Source organism: Crocuta crocuta, unplaced genomic scaffold (assembly GCF_008692635.1).
Source record: "Crocuta crocuta isolate KB4526 unplaced genomic scaffold, BGI_CrCroc_1.0 scaffold367, whole genome shotgun sequence".
In the NCBI taxonomy this organism is placed as follows: Eukaryota; Metazoa; Chordata; class Mammalia; order Carnivora; family Hyaenidae; genus Crocuta; species Crocuta crocuta.
Window position 1 is genome coordinate 952,856 of NW_027527936.1, and position 21,728 is coordinate 974,583.

The following is a 21,728-nucleotide window of genomic DNA, read 5'->3' on the forward strand; positions in this document are numbered from 1 at the left end:
CTACACTATCCTATGAATCGCTATGAATCCCACCATTCCAAAAGTGTAGAGTATATCCACACCGTCCTGAGGGAGACTGCTCTAAAGGTGAACACATCACAGACAAAACATAAAAACACCCTTCTGTGAGCGAGTTTGCTCCCTCTGCCCACCCTAGGGTCAAAGAGTACAGAGCCCTTCACCTTATTTTTAGAAACATGAAAAATGCATGCATTATCCGGTCCCGACAACGGGAGAGAATTTCTGCCTAATGAGAAAACTCGACCCAGCTGCCTCCTCCCTCGCTGTACGCCCACAACAGTCCTCATCTGGGATCAGACAAGAATGGGGGCTCCGGCGGGAGCCAGGAGCCCATTCGGTTCGTTTCTAACTGCCCTTACCCACTTTCTGTCTGTGAGCAGGACCGATGGGGCTTTCCTGGGAGAGAGGTTACCAGCCTCTGGCTTTAACCTGATGTGGGGTCCTGCCAGGAAAGGAGGCCCTTTGGGTGGAGATGCTTCTATCTCCAGGGAGTCTCCCCTCCAGCTTCCCTCAGAAGCTGCCTCTCTGCCCATCCATCTGGCTTTGGTTACAAATGGAGCCCAAACACTCAGGTGCAGAGACCTCTCCACTGCTCGGCTGGGTAGCTCCCTTCCACCTTGAGTATGTGTGTCCGAGTCATCGCAGCACATAGGGCTGACGGCTGGGGAAGAGGCAGAGGGACGGTCTTCTCCATACCTTGACACCCCCCACCCCCGCCCGCCACCTCTTTCCTCCCCTCCAGACACGGACCCAAGAGCTACTGTGTCCACCTCCTGGGCAACCTCTAGCCTTCTGCTCTAGACCTGAGGAGGAAGAGGACAGATTTGGGCATTTCTGAGCAGCCGTCTCACAGGGTGAGTCCAGGCCCTGGTCCCCGCCCACAGGGCCCAGCTGTCAGATGAAGTCAGGGAAGTGGCTTTGGGAAACTCCAACCAGACAAGGGTAGAAAGAAAGCAGAGGCAGGTGAGGCGCCTAGGGCAGGCCAGGACACTCTCCAGAGGACAGCGGGGGAGCGCAAGGAGGCAGGGGGGCAGAGGGGGAAAGTATTGCTTGTACAGAGCTGGTGACTGTAGCAGTCTAGCTGAGTCCAGAGCCAGGCTGTCCATGGGGCCAGAAGGCTGGAACCCAAGTGAGTCTGAGCTCCCACACAGGGACCCTGGTCTGGAAATGAGCAAACAAAGAGAGACTCAAATGATCAACCTCATGCAGCTAATCCCCAAAGGTCAGACAGGATACTCAACAGGGGCCCAGAGCAGGTCAGCCCCAGCCCTCCTCATTCCAGTAAGCGGCCCCACCCCCAGAACCTCCTCCACAAGCCAGGCCCGCCCAGGATGAGCCCAGGGGGACAGGGCCACCCCCAGGGCCTGGAGAGGACACAAGTGCCTCCAGGGACCATCTGCTGTGGCAGATAACATCCCCCTCTGAGGCCAGCCTCCTGGACGCCAAGACCCTCCAAGTCTACACCTCCTGGGATCCACTGGGAGAGCTCCTTTGGCATGTTGGAAGTGAGGAGGTTCAGAGGAAGACAGGAGGTGAAGGACAATACTAAGGGAGGTGCCAGCACTTCCCTCTAAGGGGCCTGGCCAGCAACCCTGGGAACTAAGGCTTCCTAGCATCTCACCTATAGGAAGGAGGTGGCTCCGGCCCAAGGGAGAAGATGATCTCCGAGCCCTCTGCTCCCCGGCATCCTCTGCTCCCCAGGCCCCTGGCCAGGGCCCTAGATGAGCATGCTACATGCTGCAGATGCATTCAGTGGGAAGAGCTGCTAGGACGCTCAGGTGGGGAGGAGGGCGTCGGGTCCCCAAGGGGCCTCGGGGTGGCCAGCTGCAGTGGTCACTACATTCCTCAAAAAACAGCAGCGGTGCTGGGAGAAGCCAAGGTGGAACAAAGGACAAGACAGAAAACTAAGCAGGGACCGCCAGGAGGCGGCCCCGGCGGGGGCATGTGGGCTCTGCCCCGGGGCTCAGGGCCAGGCAGGACAGATCGGCGGGCCCCACTTTCACCCCTGGACTCGGGGGAGATTGGTGCCCACACAACACTCCTTTGGGTTTCTTTTCAACACGACACAGAGAGATGTGGATTGTGGCCCATGTAGTCACCAAGACTGACTGTACCCAGACCAACAGACAGATACAACATGGTCACACACAGACACAGACGCACACACACACACGCACGCACACACTACAGTCTCCACTGCCAGCTGGGACGGGCCCAGTAGCCAACAGGCATGCAGCAGGGCTAGGGGGCCGGAAAGACGCGAAGACTATGTACAGGGGAGGGGAGGCCATCAGGCACCCCTTCCCACACTACATCCTGGCCTCTTCCTGAGGTCCTTAGGAGCACGAGGGGCTGGTGGCACTCTCCAGGGAAGACTGGGACAGGCGCCTGGTGAGGGATCCGAGTGTAGAGTCTGCCACCGAGGACGTGGGGAAGAGTTTGTACCAGCCGGCAACCACGGCACTCAGGTCCAGCTCGTCCAGCATGATCTGGGCCATGCCCATGAAACATTTGTGGTCCATGCGGCCGTAGTCTCCCCAGACAATCACCTGCCGGAGGGGAGGTCAGGGTGGGTGGTGAGACAGGCACTGAGCCAACTCCCCGACGCCAGGGCTCCGCAGTGGGCCCAGGAACCTGTGGACTTCATTAGAGCACCGATGAGACAGAGAGCTGGAATGGAGACTGCTCTGGGGCAACAGCTTACTGGGCGCTTATTATCTCAATTGTTACAACCATCTAGGTAAAGGTGTTGTGCATCATTATTTTGACGAAGAGGACACTAGAGCTCAGAGAGGTTAATTACCCCAAAGATACACCGTAAGTGGTGGCGAAGCTGGGATTGGAACCTGGGTCCAACTTCTAGAGCCTCCTGGTATCCCAGATGACAGCCTTGCCCAGTAAGGGGTGGACTGAGAGTCCAGGACCTGAGTCATGGCTCCCAGTCTGCTGCTGTCTCATGGTGGAGCTTGGGGAGGCCCCTTGCTCTCACTGGACCTCAGTGTTCCCATCCATAAAACTGGAAGAGGGAACTAGATGAGCTTACTGATTTTCGCACTTGTATTTTTATCAGTGGATCCTTTTTTCAAAATGGAATCCTGATGTGTGTGTGTGTGTGTGTGTGTGTGTGTGTGTGTACGTGTGAAAACAGACACCCAAGATNCATTTGCAACTCTGAGGGCCGTTGCCACACAACCACCTCAGCCCAGAGGAATAGCCCTAGATGAACAGTTGAGCAACCCAGACTGTCCCTGGCTCAGGCCTCTCCTCTGCCGTCCCCATGGCCTCAGGCAAGGCCAACAGCCACAACCACCACTGCTAATACCTAGCGAGTAGCTGTGTGTGTTCCAGGCGCTAGGTGAGGCCCTCCCCGTGCACCTCTCATTTACTTTTTGCAACATGCCACCCGCAGACCGTGCTGGAGTCAGGACTTGAACCCAGAGCCCAGCCCCACCATGATCTATCCCCACTTAACCTCTTGAGCACCTCAGGTGCCTCATCTGGGGCTGGAGGTGATGATCCCTCCCTCCCAGTTGTAGAGAGCACTGTACACTCCTGCAGTTGGGGTGAAGTCACCTTGGCCCGGGCCACCTTGACTGTGCAAGTCACCAGCTGAAACCTCACACGAGTCACTTCACCTTCCTGAGACTGTAAGATGGGGAACATCACACCTACTTCCCAGGACCATCTCAAGCATGAAAGGAGGTCAGGACTGTAAAGCACTTAACACAGAGCCTGGCATGGAGCCGATGGGCAATAAACATTAGTGCTGGCCAGAAAGAGAAGGCGAGGCAGTCACACCCTGCTTCTACCTACCAGCTGGGCAACCTGGGGGATGGTGGTTATCCCCCTGAACTCTGGTTTCCTTATGAATCAAGCAGGGGCAATAACACCTCCCTGGGCTGTGAAAACAAATGTGTAATGAGCATTAGCGCCCGTGGTACAGCACCCGGCTCGGGGCACATTGTATGTGAAAGAGATTTTAAATGACGACTTGCAGTTTTTGAGAATCACCCCATCACACTCACCTGCAGCACCTTGCCCTGGGGCCCCTCGTCAAAGAGCAGAGCCTGCTGGTATAGGGGGTCACAGGTCTTCTTGGCGACCTTTGTCTTCTTTTTGGCCAAGCAGGCTCCATTCTCAAGCAGGTAAACCTTGATATAGGTGGCTGCGGGGCGGGAGAGAGCACAACGGGAAGGGTCTGGGAGAGAACACTATGCCCTGCCCCACCCCTTAACATCCAGCTGGTCCTGGAGGTGAGCAAGGTGAGTGGGATGAGCTGACCAGTGGACAGCAGCAGGAAAGATGGACTCAAACAGTGGCTCATCCATCCTCCCCACCCCACCCTCAGCCCTGTCCACTGGCCTTCTGGGCAACCTAAGAGTCAAGAATGCTACTCTAGGTCAAGGGGCAACTGAGGATGCGCTAGACCTGGAGCTCAGTTGTGCACCCCTCCCTGGCAGGACCCCGGGCCTAAAACCCCTCTCCCTGCTGCTCTGCCTTACCTGGGAGGGATTTGGAGCCTGGTTTGGGGGTCAGACCCCGGGCCTCAATCACTTCCACCTCCAGCTGGCCGCTCCGGTCCATGATAGCAATGTGCACGTCCCCTGAAAGGGAGAAGAGGGACGGTCGAGGCAGAGGCAGAGCCAGGGGCAGGCTGGCCAGCTGCTGTACAGAGGGCTGTCTGCAGAGGATGCTACGGCACCAGAAAGGGCACAATATGCAAAAAATTGCATGTGCCAGGGCTGCCTTTGGGAAGCCACTTGAGAGCAGCTGTGAAATACTTTGACAGATCTCCTGGGGAAAGAGGCAGGCGCATGGCCTCAGTGGGCATGCCTGAGCAACAACAAATGGCTGCTGGTTCCCGGGTAAGGGCTGCTTTCCTGGCGGAGCTTCTGTCTTACTGAACAGAACAGCAAATTTGGGGACAGAACTTCCTGTGTCAGGAAGAAAGGGAAGGAGGCTGTTGGGCTTAGTGGCTCTTCTTATTCTTTTTTTTTTTTAAACATTTATTTTTTGGGGGGGGGAGGGGCAGAGAGAGAAGGAGACAGAGAATCAAAAGCAGGCTCCAGGCTCTGAGCTGTCCGCATAGGGTCCAATGCGGGGCTCGAACTCACGAACTGTGAGGTCATGACCTGAGCTCAAGTCGGATGCTTAACGGACTGAGCCACCCAGGTGCCCTGTAGTGGCTCTTCTCCACCTTCTACACAGCAGCCCTCTGCCACTCCCGTAAATCTATTTTGTCAAACAAATATTGACAAAAGATCAGTTTGAAAAGATGCCAAGATGGGAGCCTGTGCAGGATGGGAGGCACCGCCTGGGGACCAGGGTCTGTCCGTTCCCTTGCCCAAGGAGGGAGGGAAGGCCTGCTTTCCCGGAAGCAGAGAGCTGAGAACTCCTCACTATGCTCCCACAAACGATTATCTCGCTGAGGCAAGTTCTGTGTGAAGTCATGTCAGTTATTTCTAGAACCCTTGTTCAACACCAGCTAGCAGCATTTGAAATTACGCATTAGTCACTTGGAGCATCCTTCAAAGGAGTGCGGAATCATAAGCCTGGTGCAGAGAAATTAAAACGGGCCAGACTTTGGGTTCAGGCACCCATTTTAGACACACTGAGCTATCGTGCAATTGTTTGTATTTGCATATTTGGGAAGATGGGGATTTATTACTTTCAGGAAACATCCTGGAAGTCATCACCCTCCCTCTAGCTATTTCTGACCTCCCCATGGGGGAGTGGGGAGGGGGAGGTCTCACTGTAACATCCCTAACAGGACGAGCAAATGCAAGCCTGTCCTTACTGCTTCCAGACACCAGGGGGCACCACACACAAATGTTCTAGGCCTTGATGGTGCAAAAGCCTGTGGAGGTGGCTGGCTCCTCTCACTGTCCCCCAGCCCCCAGCTGGGCCTAGGACCGGGAAAAGCAGATTCTCCAGGCCTTTAAGAGCCTGTAAGCAAGGGCTGGGAATTAGCCAAATCCTACCCAAGAGCCAGAGGAGAGCTGATGCTCACCCTCTGAGGGTCCCCATGGAGCCCTCTTCCAGCAGACAAAGGCTCCTGTGTAAGCACATTAGAGCGAGACAGGGCAGTATGGTGGGATAGAAACCGGCTCCACAGTTTGGTTTTCAGCAGAGCACTGTCTGAGCCCAGCTCTCTCATGGGCTGTGAGGTCAGCACTTTGGACCTCAACTCTTTGGACCTGTGAGGTCAACATTTGAACACTGTTCCAGTGAAGACTGAGTCCAGATGTCTGGGTCAGACTCCTAGGTAGGACTCATGGGGAAGCTAGTTCCTGGGAGGAGCTGCTTAAAGCCAGTATGGTATCTAAGAGACAGAAAGGGGGGAGGGGAGCTCGAAGTGCAGCTAAAAGGATCAAGTATAGACTCCGGGAAATAGGTCCTAGCTGCAAGGAGAGGGGATGAAAAAGTCACTTAAAAGGCTTTCAGGTGCCAGGAGCTGTTAATAACAAGTCAAAGAAGACACATCTTCTAAGGAGTAAATGAAATACTTCATTCAAAGCACCGAATGAATTGTTGTTAGATTGCAGAATGAAGGCAGGTATTATTATTATTCCCATTTTACAGATGAGGAAATTGAGGCTCAAAGAAGGGAACTGACATGGCCAAGGTCACACAGAGCATCAGTGGCAGAATGGACTTGGTGGACATCAATGCTGTGATGATTTTTGTTCACCATTTTCCACCCAGCACCTAGCACCGCCCAGCAGGCGGTGGGAGAGTGGGTGGGTGTGTGGTGAAGTGAGGGCGGGCGTGTGCTGTAAAGCTGTTGCAGGGTAGACGCCAGAGCAAGGCTGGACCCCCTGTCCCCTCTGAACTGAGGAGTGCCGGGCTAACTCCTTCTTGTGGCACAAAAGCCGGACTGAGGGCTCCCTTCTGCAGTTCACACTGCATCAAACAGGGCCCCCACTGGGCTCACCCCTTCCGCCCTACTCGCTCTGCCCTCAAGGAGACTCACCCATTGGTGGTGTCGCCAATGTCTGTCGCCCCACAATCTGGGCTGGTCCCAGCCCATCCAGGAAATCACTAAACTGGCTTTCAGCCCCGAGCCGGGTGGTGGGGAAAATGAACCTGGAGAAAGAGGCAGAGGAGCATGAGGTGGTCTGGGTGGTGAGATGTAGTGGCCTTGCCCCAAGGACACTGGGCTGTGCTCCTCTGTGCCTCAGTTCCCCCACACATAGTATGAGAGCACTACTTTAGCTGGGGACAGACAGAACTGCTCATCTCTGCACATTAAAGAAAAGTACTTTGATGTCTCTTGAGAAATAATAAACATAATAATGCTATTCAATCCTCAAGCACCAGGATTTCTAAGATAACCCTTAAAAGGCAGGGCTTGCTGGACACCTGTATCCTCCCCAGGGGATATGAATGCCAAGAACCAGAAACACAGGCCAGAAATTTCAGTGCCTGGAGCAAGTTCCAAGAACTGAGGTTTCGTTGACCATATGTTTGAAATCCAAGTCAATAATCTGAGGTGGTGCCCAAAACAGCAGCCGAGACCAAAATAACACAATTACAGGGTTGAGATAAAAGGCGAGTGATGGTGGGTGGTCCCTGGTCGTGGGGGCCTGGAAATAGTAACAAGCAAAACTGACAGTGATTGAAACTTGGCCAGACGCCAGCAGCATGCTGAATGCTCAGCATACATTATATCATTTCGTCCTAATAGCGATTTCCGTGCTCGAGGGGCTATTATTCAGTTTTACAGATGAGAAAACAGAGGCTCCAAGAGGTAAGAAACAGAGAGGATATCCAACTCATAGGGTAACGGTGGGGATTAGGGCAGATGAGACATGAAAAGCTCCAGACAAACAGGAAATGATAAAATGGTAGTTATTACGTTGCTGCCGTTAACATCAAGGGGAAGTGCTACTTGTTCATGCCCTCAAGCCTAGATGTCCTGGAGGTGGCCAGCAGAGAAAGGACAGATAATGGAGGGCTGGCGCCTGTCTTCTCAGAGGCTCAAAGGACCAAAGTTCTAAGACCTCCTAGCACAGCCTCCAATCCTGGCCTGAGAGATCAGACTGTCCCAGAAACGACTCCCTGTTGGAAAGTTTGGCCTTGAGTTCCCCTTGGCCAGTGACAGACAGGGAGAAAGACACACTGCATTCGCTTGTTGAAGAGGGCCTGTATCTCCCTAACGAGGCTGGGCTCCACTTTGTGGGGAGGGGCTTGGAAGCCCACCCACTCTGACTGGCCAGCCAGCAATAGCCTCATGCCGAATTCTGGGGAAAATGGGATCTGCAAAGGTTACATAAAGTAACAGACTCTCAAGGTCACGGAATTACAGGGAGTGGAGAGGTTGTGAACAAAGGTTATAGAGTCCAATGGCCTTAATTCAAATCCTGACCCCACCGCCACTGAATAGCTGTGACCTGGAGTAAAGTACCTCACCCTTCTCCAGTGCCTCAGTCTCCCCACCTGTAAAATGGAGACAATGGTACTGACATCCCTCAGTGGTGGTGTCGTGTTAAATGAGATACTCTTTTTGCTCTGATAGTGGCTGGTAGATCCCAGAGTAAGAGGCACTCACCTGACGCCCTGCATACAGTAAGATGCAATAAATGTCACTGGCCATTTGCATTCAGGGACGAGACCATTAGGGAAGCAAGACTGAGAGAGACCACTAGGTTGGCCTGAATTGACCTTGGCTCTGGAGAGGTCTGCAGAAGAACCCCAGAGGCCAGGCAGTGAGATCACAGAATTCTAAATAAGAGAGCCACAAGGTCCTAAGGTCAATGGGCCCTGATGAAACTGAACCAGAAACCTTCGTCATACAACCCATTGCATAGATTTAGGAGAGACCATTTAGATAGTTAGAACTATCTAACCCGGGGACTTTCAAATTGTTAAGCGTAACCCCCACACAAGGGGAGAAATACATTTAACACCACAGACCTCTGTGCATCTGTATATTAAAAAACCAAAAACAAAAGTTCCCAAGGTAATTCATCCTCACTCCACAGGATCTGTTTGAATTGTCCATTTCTTCGTCTAATGTTGGTTTTGACCCACTAAACTGATTTTACTTCCTGCCTGAGTCACCGCCCACAGTCTGAAAAACACTGATCTGGTCCAACCTCCTCCTCTAAGCCCCAAGCAAGACCACTTGCTAGAACTCCATTCATCTGAGCCATAACAATGGTTTCAGAGAGAGAAGAATTTTAGGACCACATTTCCCTTTCAGCCTCTCCTCTGGAGCAGGGCAGTGTGTAGGTGCTGGCGGGTGGGGATAAAACATACAGATACACTGCCCGGGAGCTGCTGGCGCCGGGTGGTATTGGGAGGGGAAACAGGCAGCCTGGAGCCAGAGGAAGACTGGGGCCCAGGCGGGGGATGCCCAGGGGAGGCGGGGACCAGGGGAACCCAGACCTCCGGACTGGAAACCCAGCAGGAAGGTGACCCGGCTCCGCCCCTGGAGGGTGCAGGAGGGTGGGGTGGGGACCGCAGTGGGCGTGGGCTGCACGCACGTGCCCTCGGAGCTGTTGCTGTTGGTGCTCCCGTCGGTAGACTCGCGGCTGCCCTGGCGTGTGACCCGACTCCGCATTTCCACGGCGATGCCTGTCTCCGTGCTCCGCCGGATGTTGCTGCGCAGCTTCTTGGTGGCCCCTTCTGTGACCCCCCCGAAGCACAGAAAGGGAACAAGGTCAGATCACTGAAGAGGCTTCTGAGAGTGCTGCCAAAGTCACCTCCTGGCAGGGGGCGGGATGGGCAGGGCTCTGCTGAGCTGGGTCAGCCCCGCAGTGCCTCTCGGCCTCATCCCTGCCAGGCCGCCTGATGGCCATCTTGCCAACTCAGTTCCAGCCTTTGCCCCCAAACGGTTATGTGCTCCTTTCTCTTCTGGAAAGTTTGCTTTCTCTAGCATTCCCAGATTTGCTTCCCCTCTTCCAGGTATCCTCATGAACCCTATCACACCAGGACCTCACAATCCACCTCTGTGATTCCTTCACAGAACCAATAAAAAACCCACGTGAAGCTTAGCCACCCTCAAATTAACCTACATTCTCAGTGCAAGTCTGAACGTGGAGAGGGACACGTGTGGCGGGCTGGAGAGGCCATTAGGGAAGCAAGACCGAGAGGGACTGCTAGGTTGGCCTGAATTGACCTTGGCTCTGAAAGCGAGGTCTGCAGAAGAGCCCCAGGAGTGAGGCAGTGAGAGCTTACTCCACATCTCTGTACCTCTTGTTTGGAGGGCCCTCTACCCTCACCCCAGCCCCCCTCTTGAGCCTCGCAGGGAACATGGGGCACTTTGCCTCTCCTAGCAGCGCACCATCCTGCCTGGGTTTCCATGGCAACCTCCTCAGCATTGCAGTGAGGTCCCTCTAGACACCCTCTCCTCCTGGGCGTGGGGGAGCAAGAGACGGCTGGAAGGTTTGCAGGGCTTTCCCCTGCTGGAGCCTTGTTGCCTAAGGAGCTTCATAGGGAGGAAGAGGCACTCGGATAAGGACTGTACCAAAGAGCCATTTGCTGTCACTGACTAGAGGCCTGGGCCAATTAAGAGTGGAGTTGCCGACAGGGATGGGGAGGCTGGGAGTGGGACCAGCCACACAGTCTCCAAAAGCAGTGGTGGGGGAGGGAGTTGGCTATGCTGGCAACCCCCTCTCCTGGTCACACCCACTGGTAGGTTGGGGAGAGGAGGTTCAAAATACCAGCCTGCAAAAAGGGGAACTTAATTCCTTCTGCTTGGTCCTACTTACCTTTCAGGAAGTCCCACTGGGAGAGGGATGGCTGAGAGGGAGGGCCAGCATCACTAGCAGATGGGATGGGGGTCCTGGAGTATGGAGGGGCTGGCGGTAGGGAGGAATGTCTTCTCAGATACCACCCCAGCTTCTGGGATATTGGAATAGCTACTATCCATGAGTCAACGAGACCACTGATATGCCTGTCTGCCTGCCTGCCTGCCTGTCTGTCTCTCTCTGTCACACACACACACATACACACACACACACACACACACACACAGTCACTTTAGCTCATACGTATTTCTTTCACAGACATAAGCAGATATACACGAGTGCTAATGATCACATGTATGAGTACAATGATCTCACACACCAGGTCATGTATGTTCATATAATGGGCACACGGTCACAAATGGTCCTACCAGGTCTTAGTCATACATACACATGACATACTCTGCCACAGATATGTGAGCTTCATGCCCTAACACTTGGAGTTGAACCCATCTACTCGATCACACACATAGATACAAACTCATAAATGGTGTGTGAGCCACCACACACAGAGGGCAATAGTAGCGGGTGTAGGGGACTCATGCTGTCCCTAGCTCCTAACTGCCACATCTCCTCTAACCCAATTAGGAGACAGAGGGTCTGTGGGAGCTGCACTTTACCCTCCCTTCTCACATCCCCCCCTCCCAGCACACACCCTGAGCTGAAGCCAGAACCTTACCACCCCATGGCCCCAATGCCCCCTCTTCTAGAGCTTCAGAAAGCTTTGACCCACTTGGGAGAAAATTTACCTTCTTTTCTACGAGCCCCTGGGTAGGGGTGTCACAGAATCCTGAAGTGTCGGAAACACCTCATTGATCTCTCACTGCCATTTCATAGATGGGGAGCCCAAGGTCCATGTGCTCATAAGGCTAGGGCCAGACCCCAGGCCCACACTTTCCCAGTCTACTGATAGCCTACTTTTCACCCTCTCCATCAACCCCACATTGGTTTGAGAGGTGATTCAGCAGAGATTAAGTTCCATGTCCTCTGGGTGGGAAGAAAGTTCTTGCAACATCAGAGAAAATTCCTCTACTGGTTTGATACCTGTCCAGTCTGAATTCTGTCGATCTGGGAAGAAACTTTATGTAGTCTCTCTCTAGAGAACTGAGCCAAGTTGCTTGCAATAGTTCTGTGGTCCCTGAGGACTGAAAGACTAAAGGAGTCAACCCATCTGTCCCACCAGATATAAGGGGGAGCTAGTCAGAGCCCTCAGCAGCACTCACAGGGCATTTCCTGGAGGGTCCCAAGCCCTCTCTCCACCCTGACCCAGAGCCTTGGTGGGAAGAGCTGCTGTCCCTGGTACTGAAAAGAGGAGCTCCATTTAGGCAGAGGCTGGAATAGCCCAGGGTGGGCCCTGAGTAGACCCAGCCTAATGAGAGGCCATAACCCAACTAGGATCTAGGACCCCAAAGCTCTGGCCCTATCTTCAACATTGCTCCCACAACTTAGAGCATGTTAGATATAGCCAGAAGCTGGGAGACAGTCTTTATAGCTCCATTTTACAGAAGAAGAAATAGAGACCCAGTGGAAATGTGACTTTCCCAAGGACCCATGGAGAGTTACAGAGCCAGAACTAAACTCTAAAGTTTCAGAGTGAGTTTCTGCAAGGTCACTTTAGGCAAATGTGAGGAAAAAACTGGAAGGGGCAGGCAGGAGGCAGGAGAACTAGAGAGGAGGCTGGGGCAATAGTCTGGCTAGGTATCACAGGTCCTGAACTAGGACAAAGGCTTTGAAACAAAGAGAGGAGATGGGCGGGGCTGGACCAATGCAGAATATGGACAGACCAGGGGGAAGGAAGCCCCTGGGAAGGACAGACCTAGAGCTCAGAAGCTGGGGTCCAGGAGAGGAGTTCTCCCCACTTCACATAGCCCAGCCCTGCAGGGAGGTGAGGCATCCCATCTGGGGGCAGCAGGGGCACCCTGCTAGGATCTTTTCCCAGAATGGAGTTTCCAGGGCTAGTGTGAGGGAGCCCAGACTGGGGGCTCCAGCTCTGGGGCCAGACTCTCCTACCCAGGAGGGGGCTCCAAGCTGAAACACTGGCAACCTCAAGGCTGGGGAGAAAAAAAATGGAGAGCAAGAATTACAGATCGGAGTATGCTACAGGTGAGAGGCAGAGCTGTGAGGGCTAGAGAACTCACTTCTTGTTTGGTGCTACTGCGCGGCCATGGGTAATAATAACACTGACAATTTACCAAGTATCTACTATGTGGCGGCATGAGACTGAGTGCCTTTGCATATCCTGTCTCATGTAATTCCCAAGAAGTCTGCAAGACAGGTATCACTGTCCTTATTCCACAGTCAAGGAAGCAAGCCCAGTCAAGGGAGCAAGCTTGGAGAAGTGAAGTAACTCGCCTGAGTCACCCAACTAGCAAATGACAGGGCGCGGCCCTCAATGGCAACTTGAGGCTGTTCTCCAGGAAAGTGCCTTCTCCTCTCCAGGCTCAGATGCCTCATCGATTAAATGAGTGTATTAGACTAGATGATCCCAAGACGCCCTCCCCAGTCTCACATTCAGAGGTTAGATGATTCACAGAGACTTTCAGTTAAAAGGGCATCTGGGCAATTTTCCTGGTTCAGGCCCCAGCTGTACCCACACATGCCACGGAGACAAGTGATCCAGAAGCCTCATCGTCATACATCTCCCCTCGAGGTTTGAGGTCTCCTTGGTGTTTACTCCAGTCCCTGCCTGTTGACTGTGGAGTCTGGGTAGGTGGACAGCCCCAGGCAGATCACCAGAACGTCTCCCAGTGACTCAGGCCTCGGCCCTGGACTTGGAAAACCGTCTGTCCAAATCACTTGGGGCATGAAGAAGACTTTGGGTCTGAAGCTGCATCAGCTGGATTCCTAAAGCCAGACTCCAGGAGCCCAATACTTCCTCAACCTCCTCATCTCAATCTTCCAACCTTAATCCTACCCCTTCGTTCTGCACCAGCCCAACTCCTGGGTCCCCATCCCCCTGATTTCCTAGCACCAGGCCCACATTGTATACACAGAGGCCGTGCCCATCCCAGGCCACTGATAACCTCAACCCCCTCCCCATCTAACATTTCCCTGAACCAGAAAACACACTGCGGCTTGATTGCTGGAAAAGACCACGTGCTCCTGTGAAGGGCTTTGTAAAAATCTATTTTAAGGCCTGGAAAAGTCTCCCACCCTCAACCGGGAGTCTTGATGAGCATTCTCTCTGGATCCTCCGGCGCCCCCGCCCCCTCACCACCCCCATCCAGCTGCCTATTTGAAGGTTTCCTGGGGAAGTTGTTACTCTGAACAAAATAAGCAGGAAGAGATTTTAAAACAAAACCAGCTGGTGTCTGGGCCAATGCCACAAAGTGAGGAGGTCTTGGGAGGGGAGGCTGGCTCCTCCTCTGTGATGTGGGGTCCAGTGTGACTGTGTGTGACAAAGTGGGTCACCCCCCAAGTCGGAGCACCACTAGGATTCCAAAACCAGGTATCTGGGAAAATACGTTTTTCAGGATGTAGCTGTTTAGGTGTGGGTGAAGGTGGCTTCGTGAGGTATGTGCATCTATGTGTGCAACATGCTTCTGTGACCGTGGGCCGTTGTGTGCATGTGTATGACTGTGCTTTGGCGATCTGGGTCTGTGCACTAGTGCTCAGAGGATTCGCGTGACTGGTTTTACTGTGACCATGTACAGGTGAATGACTGAAATATGATTTGTGGCTCACCTGAGCACACTGTATGACTATACACAGTGTGTGTGTCTCTCTTGTGACTTTTTAATGTAGAACTGTAACTACATTTCCGTGGTTATTTGGACTTGGGAAATTTAGAGAATACAGGTGAGACTGTGGATGTGTGTTTGTGAAGCTGTGTACTTAGAGTGCTGCCAGGAATATGATGGCTGTTGAATGTGTCAGTCTGTGCATGGAAAGAGAACCGTGGAAAGTTTAAAGTTTAGGAGCATAAAGCCAGAAGCCTGGCTGCTTTGAATTCAGGCTCCCATGACCCACTCGCTATGTAGTTGGGGGCATCTTACTTCCCTTCTCTGTGCTTCAGGATCTGCTTCATGGAGTTTGTGGGGATTCAATGAGTCAGGATGCGTCCTGGACCCAGAATAGCACCTGGTATGCAGCAAGTACTCTATAAGTATTTGTGGGCATGAGGATACCCCCCGGGTACCCTGTCACTGCAAGGCACCCCACCCCATCCCCTCCACGTCCCACGTCCCCTCACCAGACTGGGGGAGCTGGAGAGTGCTCTTGCTCCACTGAGTCAGGCCCACGATGGCCACCATCTTGGCCCCAAGGCTGCTGCGCCTCTTCTTGGCTGTGGTGGTCCCGGGCCCACCCCCAGCCTGCTGGGAGCCACAGATCTCACCACTGATGCTGGAGCTCCGGACCACATTCCTGGAGGCTGCGGCCGAGGCCGGACCAGGCTCCCCGTTAAACATGGTCCAAGGGGCGGCAAGGCCTCAGGCAACCCTGTGGGGGGAGGGCAGGAAACAAAGGGGTGCCACATCAGGCCCTGGGGCCACTCTTACTGCAGCCCCCCACTTCCTAACTGTGTGACCTTGGGCAAGTCACCTGGCCTCTCTGAGGCTGTGAGGATTAAATGAATAAATAAACGTAGAGTGTGCACAGGGTCTGGCTCAATCAATGGAATTATTCTTTTTTTAAAACTTTGTTTAAATGTTTATTTATTTTTGAGAGAGATAGACAGAATATGAGCTGGGGAGGGGCAGAGAGAGGGAGATACAGAGTCTGAAACAGGCTCCAGGCTCTGAGCTAGCTGTCAGTACAGAGCCCGATGCAGGGCTCGAACTCACAAGCCGTGAGATCACGACCCGAGCCGAAGTCAGACTCTTAACTGACTGAGCCACCCTGGAACTATTCTTATTAGCACCTGATTATCCTGGTAAGTGACCTGGTTTGACAGTCAAGGCAGAGGCTGTGGAGTCACATGGCCCACTCTTGAATTCCAAAAGCCTCTACACACTGGCTGTGTGATCTTGTGACCAAGCACCTTGGGGTTTCAGTGAACACCTCAGCAAAACAAGAAATAAAAGCACTCACCTCAGGATTGTGGTAAGGATTAAATTAGAGCATGTGAAGGCGCCAAAACAGTGTCAGGAATGGAGTAAATAGTAAGTGTGATTACTGTCATAGCCAATAATAAGAACAGAGATAGCAAGACTGGCCCCAACCTGGGGAAGGGGGGGCGGCGGCAGCGCTGGCGGCTACAGAAGGGGACCTCCTGCTTGAAGGGGTAGCACAGAAAAGTAGAAAGAAGCAGGCTCAAGTCACCCTTAAGCGCATCATGGAGTGGTGGCCCCTGGAGGTGTTTTAATCTGATTTCCTCCCAGTCTTTTTTCTAAGCATTTTTAAAAATAACTGAGCTCATAGTGCAGATACAATTTTATATCCTGGTATTCCTCATTTAACATCATATCACGAGCATTTCCCAACGTCATGAACACTTGGTATAAATGTTTTAACACCATCGTAATATTTCATTGCATATAGGGAGCATAATAGACATGTATTTCAATATCGTGAACTCTTAGATTAGATCTGACTTCCTCCTCTCTCTCCTGTCTTTTTTAAATGTTTATTTATTTATTTTGAGAGAGGGAGAGAGAGAGAGAAAGAGAGAAGCAGAGAGAAAGAGCGAGAGCGAGAGCGAGAGCGAATCCCAAGCAGGCTCTATGCTATCATCACAGACCCCACACAAAGCTCAATCTTACAAACCATGAGATCATGACCTGAACCAAAATCCAAGAGTTCAATGCTTAACTGACTGAGCCCCCCAGGCACCCTATCCTGTCTTTTAAATAATACGGCAATAAACATCATTCTTCACTGCTTTGATCCACTTATTTCCTTAGGATTGATTCCCAGAAACAGAGTGACTGGGCTGGATTGGATACTGCAAGGAGCCTCCCCAACATCCACGCTCCCTTCCTGCTTCCTGACCGAGCACTGGTTTTGTGCAGGTACCACCCCATCCCTTTTCAGAGGCAGATCCTGATTAGTTCAAGCCAATCAGTGAGTGGCACTCACCTCAGTAACTCGTACTGGTACAAGGGCAGGCATATGACTAAGTTGACCCGACTGACTTAAGGGGAAGAGTTGGATTCCATGCTTACCAGAGAAGTAGGGTCTCTCTCACCCCACTCCCCTCAAGACTCTTCCCCCTAGAGAGGGCCCAGTCCCAGGAGGAAGCCAGTGTGGTTGGGTGCAGCACAGTACAGAGACAGAAAGAACCTTGGGCCACCCTGGAGCCTGCCTTTCTTTGGCCTTCCAATTATGTGAGATAATGTGTTCTCTGTCGCTTAAGCCAGTTTGAATCAGTGTTCTCAGTTACATTGAAAGCATCCTACCTGATACCGAGGACATAAACATCTCATTGATTCTTGTAAGATATTGCCGAATTCCTTTCCAAAGCTGCATTCGACAAATATGTAAGCCCCTAAAATTCCAAGGCCTGTGCAAAGTGTGGAGGATACAGCAGTGAGCCAGGCCAACTTGCCCTCTCAGAGCCTCCAGTCCAAAAGAGACAGATGGCAAGTAACTGATTACATAATTAAATATGAACTCGGATTGTTCTGATGAGTGCTAGGGAAGACAGAGGGCGCTGGGAGCCACTCTGGGGGAGCGAGGTGACTGTTTTGCACAGAGATGGGATCTCTGGCTGTCGGCCTCTACAACAACTTGGCTGAAGGTCAAGGAGGTGCCCTCTGCTCAGAGTCTAGGAAAAACGGCTGCTCTAGCAGGCTCTGCACGCAGCCCTTCCCAGCTCCATCTCAGCCTACAGAGCTCTTCCCAGGGAAGCCCATGCCAGGGCACAGGTCACTTTGCTTGACCCTCTGCCCTCAGCCATGTCACCCTGAGGGAATCTGCCTTTCAAAAGGGCAGAGTTGGAGTGTCGGGTCGGGGGAGAAGGAGGGAGCTAGGAGGGGGCCACTCTAGAGGAGTTCAGTCCCCAGATAGCTATGAGTGGTGGCCATTTGGCTTCCTGTTCAGCAGGGCTCCTGCCAACCAGGCAGATGAGGACTGACTGTGGAGATGAGTCAAGGCTGTGTTCTCCCTTCTTTGTGGTTGTCTGGACTGTTTTCTCTCACCCTGCGATGTACGCAGAGTCCCGGATTGTATTTCTCCATCCATCCCCCATTAACCTTGCAGCTAATGGAAAGTCCCCCTGGACTTGGGCCTATGATGATCTCTTCTCTTCAGTTTCCAATTCTAGTGCCAGTGTGTGTGGTTTTTTAGGGCACCTGAATGGCCTTTTGGTGAATGGTGGGAGAGGGCTTGCAGCATAAGCCTAACTTACTCTTTAAAGTATTTTTGTTAAGGGCGCCTGGGTGGCTCAGTCAGTTAAGCGTCTGACTCTTGGTGTCGGCTCAGGTCATGATCTCATGGTTTGTGGGTTTGAGTCCCGCGTCGGGCTCTGCGCTGGCAGTGCAGAGCCTGCTTGGGAGTCTCTCTTTCCTCTCTCGGCCCCTCTTCCACTCATTCTCATTCTCTCTCTCTGTCAAAATAAATAATAAAATAAACTCAAAAAAAATTTTAAAGTGTCTCAGTTAGGTGTGTGGTAATCTCCATGTCACAGCTGAGAAACTGGAGTCTCAGAAAAGTCAAGGCCTTGCCCGTCCTACTCAGCTAAGAAATGGCAACACCTGGACTTGAACCCAGGTCTCCTCTTCCCACAAAGATGCAAGGACACTCAGCAGCTCCTGCCCCCTTGACCCAGACCTCACCCAAAGGCGTGGGCCCAGCCCTCCCACTCAGGCTTTGCCCTGGGTCTCCAGCATTTTGAAAACCCTGCAAGAAAATGATCCCCGATGAGAAAAACCTCTCTGGCCCTGGTTTCCGCAGCTGGCATGAGCATCTGAGGGCAGTAGAGACCCCACCCAGACCACAGCTGGAGAAGCAAGCACTTCCCTAGTGCAGCCTACAGGAAGCTCACTCCTAGGAGTTGAGAAGGGAAGAAAGTACGGGACAAAATTCCTGACCCTGCCAACCCAGGGGCTCATGTTTCCTCATGAATAATGAATGACATTGACAAGCAGATGGTTTGACATCCAGGGCTCTGTACCGTCTGGAGCTACTCTCTCATCTTTAACCACCCAGGCATCACCCAGAGGGGACTGGAGAGCTGGTGAATGCTGCAGAGGACCCAGCCAGGCAGGCCACCCTCAAGGGGACAGGAAGAACCAGACCCGAAGCAGTGGACCCAAGGTCTTAGGGCATGACGTCTGGTGCAGGGCAGCCTGGGAGAATGAAGAATCAGGAGTGGGATTAGAATGTGTACAGATTCCTTGTGTCACTTTCTCTGGGCTTTGGTCTCCTCATCTGTGTGTAAAACGAAGGGGTTGAATTAGGTGATCTCTACAAATCCTTTTAACTAGAGAGCAGAGCCTGTGAACACACTGCATTGGCAGGCTCAGAATGGGGGCTCCGGCTGCTTCTCTGACAGTCAGTCTAGCTCAGGAGGGGTAAGACAGAGGGGCACCTGGATGGCTCAGTCGGTGAAGTGTCTGATTCCGGTTCAGGCTGTGATCTCATGGTTCATGAGTTTGAGCTCCACATGGGACTCTGCGCTGTCAGTGCAGAGCCTGCTTGGGATTCTCTTTCTCTCCTTCTCTCTCTGTCCCTCCCCCATTTGTTCTCCCCTCCCCAAATAAATAAACTTAAAAAAGGGGGTAAGACAGAGAGAGAGAGCCAGCCACCTGGCCCCCATGAGGAGGAAGTCCTCCTCACAGCGCCCTCTGAGCCATGAGACCACAGGGATGAGGAAGGGGCAGCTGGGAGAGATGGCGACAGAGCGGTGAGGGGCCAGCAAGCCATAGAACACAGCATCTCACATACTGGTGGTTCCGAGAGATTGCTAAGTGAACCTATAGCCTTTCTACAGAAGTCACTTCAACAATTCCCTGCCCCTGAGCATGACTGTCCCTTTCCCAGCCCCGTTCATGGCACCCTAAGGAAGGGAGCCCTTCCTCGTCGGGTCATAGATACTGCATTCTGGAGCTCTCTCTGCTGACTCCCATCTACTGCCACAGCAGCATCTACTACTATGGCTCAGATGTCCCCTCCAGGGACGAGGACTACTGTCCCCACTCCTGCCAAAGCTCCATGCCTGCAGGTACCTTTCAAGCACCCCAAGCAAGGAGGCGAGTGTTTCCTTTCCAGCTATAGGTGTTTGGCCTCTACCCTGGAGTCACAGCACCCTAAGCGCTCCCCAGACCATCTCTTGAATCCTGACAGCAGAGGTTTCAGAGCTCTGCCAGGCTACCCACGCCCGTCATGTGTCTAACCAGATCATAAGCCTGTTTTGAGAGTCATTGAGGCCATCCAAAAGCCCAAGATAAGCCTCGCTACCCACTCTTTCAATAAGAGAGACCAAGGAATCGGTCATAGGGTGATGGACTGGTAGGTTGGAAGGGATGGCAAATAACTGAGGCTCTTACCAGCTCTCCCCATCTTCCACCTGTAGGAGACATCACTAACCCTTTTCTCTTTCCCACCAAGGACAGATTTAACCTCAGAATCCCTCTCAACACAGCTCCAGGACCTACTGGTGAACACTGGCCCATGATTTAAAATAGAGTTGTCATCCCCATCCCAGCCTGAGTCTTTCATTTTGCAGAGTGGGAAATCAAGGCCCAGGATGGGAAGGAGACACACCCAGGGTCACATAGAAAGTTGGGGAAAAACTGGAGCTCCAACCCAAGTCTCCTAACTCCCAGGTCCCACGTCACCTAACAGGTGCTTCCTCCCCACTCTGAAGAAGACCCAAACTCACCAAACTGATGAATCTGAGCGTGGTGACCACATCACAGGGGGCTGTGCCCCTACCAATAGCACACCCCTAGGGCATTTACACGAGGCTTCTGTTAACTTCTGCCCAGACACCAGTCTTCAAGAAAGGAGGTGAAGGCAATCAGGGTAGCTTCCAGGAGGAGGTGATGTAATACGAGTCTGGAAGGAAAGGGGGGAGTTTAGAGGAAGGGCGAGCGAAAACATCTGTCCTTAAGGGCTTCCAGGAGCTTGCAGAGTTAAGAGACAGACTTTCGAGATAGCTGTGTGATGTTGAGCAAATCACTTAAACTCTCTGATTCGTTTCCTACTTTGTAAAAAGCATCTCAACTCCTGGGTCTCCTAATCTGCCTTTAGGCACTTTAAATGTCGACTACGCTGCTGAAGCCCCACCCACAACTTTAAGGCTTTTAACACAGGAGAGACTAGGGAGGTTCAACGGCCAGCCTAGGAGCTCTAGACCCTATTCTTCCTTCCTCAGTCCTCACTACGACTGAAGGGTTGTCCCTCCCCAGACACTGTAAGATGCCAGGAGGGGAGGAGGAGCACTTCTGGCTCCACCCCCACCCATGGGACTCTGAGCAAGTCATTCAGCCTCTTTGAACTTCCATCTCCTCTTCTATGTGAGCAGCCTACTCGCCACCTGGACGCAGCCCCACTCTCCAGGCTGGGCTCAGTGTCAGACGGGATAATAAAGAGCAGGAAAACACTGTGATTAAAAACCCAGGCTTTGGAGGCAGACAGACTTGGTTCAAAACCTAGATCTGTCACTTGCAAGCCGTGTGACGCAGGGCAATCTCCTTAACAAACCCTCTGAGCCTACAGTTCCTTATCTCTAGATGGGGATAATAATGCCTGCCTTAGGATTATTAAAAAAATAAAATTAAGGATCGGCAACGTGCTAAAAGCTCAGTTGGGCAATTACACTGTTACTACTCACAACGGTGCCTTAATGTTAACAGGGAAGGACTGCATGGGTGCCAGTGCCCATTGGTCTGGACTGCACACCAGGCGCAACCACTTTGTGGGAAGGCTCAGAGACCAACAGGATCACCTCTCACCTGCTCCCACCCAGAGCGCAGGATAGTGTGGGATGTGTGTGGGGCCCTGTGCCTCTCAGTTGAGGTGGGAGCTGGCACGTGAAGCTTGTTCTTCTCTGCCAGCATCTCAGCTCCTGGC

At 52.7% G+C, this 21,728-nt stretch overlaps 1 protein-coding gene across 2 annotated transcripts; it reads right to left on the minus strand.

Annotated features, from left to right (window-relative positions):
• Window positions 1–776: 776 nt before the first annotated feature.
• On the minus strand, window positions 777–20,690 carry RIMS3 (regulating synaptic membrane exocytosis 3). Of its 2 annotated transcripts, XR_013332120.1 has the most exons (8): window positions 20,536–20,690; window positions 14,965–15,212; window positions 9,510–9,651; window positions 6,995–7,107; window positions 4,524–4,625; window positions 4,047–4,186; window positions 1,643–2,570; window positions 777–1,182 (listed from the first exon to the last, which is right to left on the minus strand). XR_013332120.1 is itself a non-coding variant. In XM_077752191.1 (7 exons), the coding sequence occupies exons 2-7, from the start codon at window positions 15,179–15,181 to the stop codon at window positions 2,358–2,360; spliced, it is 927 nt and encodes a 308-aa protein (XP_077608317.1). In that variant the 5' UTR covers window positions 15,182–15,212; window positions 20,536–20,690; the 3' UTR covers window positions 777–2,357. The 2 variants fall into 2 exon arrangements, 1 of the variants encoding a protein (XP_077608317.1); XM_077752191.1 differs by having other exon boundaries at window positions 777–2,570.
• Between the last annotated feature and the right edge of the window lie 1,038 nt (window positions 20,691–21,728).